The sequence below is a fragment of the Hyperolius riggenbachi genome, chromosome 10, assembly GCF_040937935.1.
Source record: "Hyperolius riggenbachi isolate aHypRig1 chromosome 10, aHypRig1.pri, whole genome shotgun sequence".
NCBI classification, from domain to species: Eukaryota; Metazoa; Chordata; class Amphibia; order Anura; family Hyperoliidae; genus Hyperolius; species Hyperolius riggenbachi.
In genome coordinates, this window is record NC_090655.1 from 76639930 (window position 1) to 76647006 (window position 7077).

At 42.2% G+C, this 7077-nt stretch overlaps 1 protein-coding gene across 1 annotated transcript in view; it reads right to left on the bottom strand.

The window, feature by feature from the left end:
- The window catches only part of LOC137533856 (CUB and zona pellucida-like domain-containing protein 1), a 60353-nt gene extending 53964 nt beyond the window's left edge, over positions 1 to 6389 (bottom strand). The window contains exons 1-2 of the mRNA XM_068255112.1: positions 6324 to 6389; positions 3401 to 3439 (exon numbers count right to left, since the gene is read on the bottom strand). Coding sequence (XP_068111213.1) covers positions 3401 to 3439; positions 6324 to 6378 — 94 coding nt within the window. The 5' untranslated portion in view covers positions 6379 to 6389. The remainder of the gene's footprint in view (positions 1 to 3400; positions 3440 to 6323) is intronic.
- Between the last annotated feature and the right edge of the window lie 688 nt (positions 6390 to 7077).

Here is a 7077-nt window from a genome sequence, read left to right on the forward strand (position 1 = left end):
ATAAACGTTATTCGGCACGGGTGCATTTTATAAACCTAAATTAACACAAGCTCAGTTATAAATCATTAAACAGCTCCGGGCGCCGTTTGTAAACTTTATTTAGCTCCGGCGCCCTTTTTTCCTGCTCGGCGCCCATTAAACGTTATTTATTATGGGAGTGAATGGCGGCGCCCTTTTTGTCCACTAGCTGCCTGCGCCCTTTTTTCCCAGCTCCAACAACAACAGGACTAATCTATAGTTATGGCAATTTCATATTCAAACTTGAATTATCCTGTGTAAACTGGCATGATCAGAAATGGATATTCCTGCATATGTTACATAAAGTATGATGTCTGTGTTATCGGGTATGTCAGAAAAGGGCACCTGGAAATTTGGGCACCGAGTAATAGTAGTAGAATATTAGTAAATTTTTCCAATATTTTACTAACAAAAGATACTCAAGTGGACATGTGACATGATGAGATAGACATGGGTATGTACAGTGCCTAGCACACAAATAATTATGCTGTGTTCCTTTTTTTCTTTCTCTGCCTGAAAGAGTTAAATATCAGGTATGTAAGTGGCTGACTCAGTCCTGACTCAGACAGGAAGTGACTAAAGTGTGACCCTCACTGATAAAAAATTCCAATTATAAAACACTTTCCTAGAAGAAAATGGCTTCTGAGAGCAGGAAAGAGATAAAAAGGATCAATAGTTCATAGATTTTAGCTCTGGCATACTTCAATAAATGTGTCATTGTGCAAGAACAATAAAACAGTTAAAACTTAAAAAGATTTAAATTGGATCCGAGATGAACTTTTACTTATTGCATAATTGTGTTCCTTTATTATTGTTTATAGGGCATTCCTCACGCCAAATACTTTTTTGTTTTTGTTTTAATACTCTAATTACTTATAAACTAAACAAGCCTCGCCCACAGCTTTTCAGAGAGCCTTGGCATTTTCATACAGTAGCAAGGGCTCATGGGAGCTCAGTCTGGGCAAGAGGAGGGGGAGATATTACTAGCCAGAGATTTCAGAGGCAGAGGGGAGGAGGGAGGAGGAGGAGGGATTAGGTTTTTTTCACAGGCTGAGTGCTGAAGATGCAGATAAGCTAGCCTCTGTGTAATGTTTACAAACAACATGGCTGCTGTCATTGTATCACATGAAGAAATAATCATATTCTATTGAAGCTATTTGCAGCTAGATTTGCTGTGTAAACTATCAAAACTTTATATAAAATATATAGACAAGTTACTTGTTATAGTTAGTTTTTCATCTCGGATCTGCTTTAAACATGAAATAAAACTGTGGAATATCTTAAGTCATTTTTAGGAGAAGGAAGATAGATACAATTGAGTATTTAATTAGTTTATTTTCACCTTGGGTGTCCTTTAAAGTGCAAAAATGATAGTAAAATATCAGTATTAAATACCAACATTTTACTATAGGTAAACCTAACCATATTCTCACACTGAACCCTCCCACTACCAAAGCCTAACATTAACCGACCATGCCCCCCCCCCCACCATTCCTGTTGCAACAACCTCCCCATGCCTTACCTAAACCCCTCCTTCCCCACGCCTAACCTGAACCCCCCCCCCACACTGCACCCCCCACCCCACACACACACAACCTTAAAGGACAATTGAAGCGAGAGGGATGTAGAGGCTGACCTATTTATTTAATTTTAACCACTTCCCAACTGAGGGGTTTTACCCCTTGACCACCAGAGCAATTTTCACCTTTCAGCGCTCCTTCCATTCATTCGTCTATAATTTTATCATTACTTATCGCAATGAAATGAACTATATCTTGTTTTTTTCGCCACCAATTAGGCTTTCTTTAGGTGGGACATTATGCCAAGAATAATTTTATTCTAAATGTGTTTTAATGGGAAAATAGGAAAAAATGTGGGAAAAAAATTATTATTTTTCAGTTTTCGCCCTTTATAGTTTTTAAATAATGCATGCTACTGTAATTAAAACCCATTAAATGTATATGCCTATTTATCCCGGTTATAAAACCGTTAAATTATGTCCCTATCACAATGTTTGCCGCCAATATTTTAGTTGGAAATAAAGGTGCATCTTTTTCAGTTTTGCGTCCATCCCTAATTATAAGCCCATAGTTTATAAAGTAACAGTGTTATACCCTCTTGACATAAATATTTAAAAAGTTCAGTCCCTAAGGTAACTATTTATGTTTTTTTTTTTTATTGTAAATTTTTTTTTTTTTTTAATTACAAAAAAAAAAAAAATTGGGGAGTGTGGGAGGTAAGGAGTTAATTTTTTGTGTAAAACAAGTTTATTTGTGTGTAGAAAATGGTTAGGGTGTAGTTTTACTATTTGGCCACAAGATGGCAACATTACTAATTTGTTTCATGCTACCTGCAAGCGTCCTTCCGGACTCTTGCAGGAAGTAGAAAGAGGCTGGGACTTTGTTATTTTTTCACAATGATCGCGCTGCTCAGCCGAGCGGCAGCAGGTCATTGCGGGGCTTAGATCAACGAACGGGAATGGATTTTCCCGTTCGTTGATCTCTGGGCGAGCGGGCGGCGGCGTGTTTACTAGCGGCGGGCGGCGTGTTTACGAGCGGGAACGCGGACAGCGGCGGGAGTGCGCAGAGTACGGATTTCTCCGTCCCTGGGGGTGAAAGGATGGAAAAAGGGGCGGAGAAATCCGTACGCGCGGGGGTAAAGTGGTTAAGCAATACCACTTACTTGGCTAACCTGCTGATCCTCTGCCTCGAATACTATTAGCCATAGACCCTGAACAAGCATGCAACAGATCGGGTGTTTCTCATATTGTCAGATCTGACAAGATTAGCTGCATGCTTGTTTCTGGTGTGAATCAGACACTACTGCAGCCAAATAGATAAGCAGGGCTGCCAGGCAACTAGTATTGTTTAAAAGGAAATAAATATGGCAGCCTCCATATATTTTTCACTTGTTGTCCTTTAAACCCAACCTACCACACACCTACCCTCAACTGTCCCCTCCACGGGTATAAAAATGAAAATGGCAAAAAACGTAATATTTTGGGCGCCGACATAGGGACCAATTGTAATTATCGGTATGAAGGGGGAATTTGGGCGCCTAGATTTCCCTTCCTTACTGATAATGGGCCCCTATGGCGGCGCCCAAACTTCTTCCACTAGAGGGCGCCAAAATGTCCTGCTCCAAGTTATCGGAAGAGTTTTGATACTTATTCCATGATATGAATCACCTTCTTACAGTGACGGTCACATATGAAATATACTGTAAATATTTGAGGCTTGAACAGGTCAGTCATTATTTGCCTTGGGACTGATTTCTTGGAATAGACGGGTATTTGAAGCCGTTTTTCAGAATGTGACTCATCTGTTTGCTATTCAGGAAACATGAATTACTGGCAATGTCAGCAAACACAGCGAGGACTTACCTTGGCTGCTTCTGTTCTCAGATGGAGCAGAGTCTGAGTCTGAAACAAGCACCAGAGCAGAGAACAGCATAAGAAAGATAACGTTCCATAGAATACCAGCATATGCTCTTATAACTTATCATCTATGTATATAAGAAAGTTATTATTTTTCAGTGCACCTGGATGATACTTATTCATAACCTTATTACATGACTTTGGGCTAGTTCACAGTGCTCAGTTGCAGGGCCGGATTTGTACTCTTTACCGCCCTAGGCCACTGTCACCAGCCGCCCCCCTTTAGTAAAGGTAGCGAGAAGACCTCTCCCCCCTTCCTTCCAATATAGGTAGCCTGATCACCCCCCCCCCCCAGTATAGGTAGCCAGATGACCCCTCCCCCTTCCCTCTAGTATAGGTAGACAGCTCGCCTTCACACCACAGCAGCCATCACTGTCACTCATTTCTTAGCTCGTTTTCAGTGCAGAAGCTTCCTCTTCCTTTCAGTCTCCAATGCTGCCCAAGTCCATAGCCACCGGCTTCAATGCAAATGTGCACATAGAGCAAGATGGCTTCTGTACAGAGATGGCTAGCAGCAGAGTATCATGGTCAGGTGCTCATCTGATCTCCCTGCATTGCAGCATTTGCAAGCTTGCAAATGCTGCACTAGTTTAGCCTGCTGCTTTGGTGCCCTTCCTCCTGTGGTGCCCTAGGCCCTGGCCTAGGTGGCCTTGCCCTAAATCAGGCCCTGCTCAGTTGTGTTGCGGAATAGATCTGCATGTCATCTCACTGCCCATACAATTCTGTGGGGCTGTTCACATCTCTGTGTTGTAACTGATGGCATTATTCTAACTCCCAGCATCCAGGCTTTGTATTACAGTCTATGTCCAGACTCCACTGCAGTCCACACTCATAACGTTTGCATTATGCCACTGACCACCAGGGCGGCAACAGGGGGGACAACTAACACTAGAGTATTAATGGCAGTTAATGCGCTGGTATTAACCTTAGTCAGTAGCGACCCCCGAACTTACTTCTGGGTCGGGTTGGATGCAGCTTACTGTGCAGGCACTGTCTGGTGAAACATATCTTTGTGCGCGTTCATGCGGCCCGGGAGCTCTCTGGCAGGTGCGCTATGTAGCACAACTACGTATTGCGCCTGCGCATAGCACTTCCCCCTGGGGGAGGGGTGTGTGTGGCCACCTAATGATATGTGAAGGGCCCCAACATTTCTGATGGTGGTCCTGCTGACCACTGTGAACCCAGCCTTTAAAGTAAACTAGAGTTAAAGAAAAAGCTTCTTGCAGCCCCCTTTAGGCTAATCAGTCCCTCGACATTGTCCTCCGGCCCCTGGATCTTCCGCTACGGGTCCCGGTACTTCAGACAGTTGGGGTGTAGTGCGCAAGCGTTGCCCAGCTACGGTTGCACAATGCGGTAGTTGCGCCTGTGCCAACTGGCAGAATTACTGGGACCCACAGCGAAAGATCAAGGGGAGGGAGGAGAACAGCAAGGGACCGATTAGCCTGAAGGGGGCTGGAGGAAGCCCCAGGTATGTATAATTTTTTCTTTATCTCTGGTCTACTTTAAGTCTCTTGACTGAAGAAGAGAAAGTAAGGTAATCTCCTCAATGGGGTACAGAAAGCAGAAGAGAAAATAGCAAACAATCAAACGTGGAAAAACATATTTATTTCTCTCTGTTTCATGCTGCAGTTATTTTTGTTTACTTTCTGTCCTACAGTCCTCGCTGGAGCCCTGCAGTGAAAATCCAAAAATGCAGAAATTTTTTATGAGATAATAATTTATCAATGTGAGGATGTACTGTATATAGGTCAGATACAGGTCAGGTTGAAGTCTATTACTAGCAGGAAGCAAATAGCAGAAGACCCTGTTAGTAAGGCTTCCAGGGCATTCACAATGCCCCCCCCCCCCCCCCCCTTGCTTTCTGGTGGCTTAGAAAGTATTTTAAAAGAGTTGCAAATATATCCCCTAGGAGAAAACTCAGGTTAATAGCATATGGGCCATAGACTTGTAGCAGTAACAATTATTGCTAATGTTGCTCAGTGCCTCTGCTTATTACTTTGATATTCTAGCCACAACTTATAACTATGCCCACATGCATTGTAACGACCGGTAGCTGCAAGTCCGGCTCGTGTCCTACTGCCCAAATCTTAGCAGAATTCAGCTAACATAATAATACCATAAACATGATATAAACAATGCAGAAAAGTACAGCAGATATGCTGGGAATACACAAGTTGTTTTTCTTACTGGCCGATCAATTGTCCGATCGTTTTTCTAATCTATTTCCATTCACTGCTAGGAGAAAATCGATCAGAAAAACAATCAAAATCAGATCGGATCTGTCGGAAACTATCTATCGAACCATCTATATAGCAAAAAAAAAAAAAAAACAGACATAGAAAAACTGATATCAGCTAAGAAAACAGCTATCTTCATTGTCAAGTTTAGAACTAAAACATTAAAAATGAATCTCATTGTGATTATTGCATAAAATATCCTGAGCTGCCGACAAGTATGAAGGAAATAATAACAGACAATAATAAAATATGAGACAGTAAAACAGAGTAAAGGAATGTAAAAAAAATACTACTTATAATGAGATATAGAAGGATAGGTAGGCGTGTGGGTAGATAGAGAGAAGTCACAGTGTTAACATATTTCATTAAATCTACCATGAAACTAAGACCATCCATGGTCAAGAAGCCACACTTCATATAGTTCAAATCAAATAGCTAAAGAATACAATACGGTGTTCCAGCATCAGTTTTGGAGGGACTTTGGATGACAGACTTTTTTTAAGCTTTTTGAGGTTCTTCTTCAATAGCATACGTAGATAATATCCAAGAAACAGGGCAGACTGACACTTGAGGCCACCATATGAAACAAAATGTGGACACCTCCATGCCATATCAGGGGCTTCCGATCTTACCTGCAGAAGACAGACAAGGCAATACAAGGAAGACAATACAGATGATTAGAGCCATTATCTCCAGGCAGATCGGGGACTGAGTGGAAAGCCTGGAGTCGGTGGCTCATATATAAGGTGTTTCCTGGCAGCAGCTCAAAAACCTCTTGAAGAAGCAGGAAATTTGCACATCGCAGCTAGTGCCATGAATCTCTCTTTAAGAGGCTTTTATAGTAGAAGCAAGCGTAATGTCATTACAATATATTAATACATAGAGATGGACAATAAGATGCAAATAAATTCAGGTTTCATGCACATTTCATACAAATTTTATGCAGCCTGAAACTGGGTCAATCAGAATTGGGAGCATTTTTTCCCATAAATATGTCGGCTAAGGCAGCTGATGAAGACCACCTCTGCTGATAATCTAGCATGTGTACAGCAGCCCCCGACCTCCAACCACTCCCTGGCCAGCAATCCGCAACGCAGATTCATTCAGGTGAGTGATGGCCGATAGCTTTGTTCTCGCCCCTCTACCCGCCCATCACATCTGCATCGCTTCATGTTCAAATACATTCCTCTCCTCCGATAAATTACAGTATAGCAACAGGCATTCTGTGATTTGAGACTTCAGTCACTACATGCCTATTTCAAGTCAGTGGCTCCACTGGCAGGCCTGGGATTTGCACAACCTAACGACAGTGAGCTTAGATAGTGAGCTATGCTGAGGACAGTCAGTGACATGACTATGTTCTCTGCAAAGTGCTCTATAAATTCA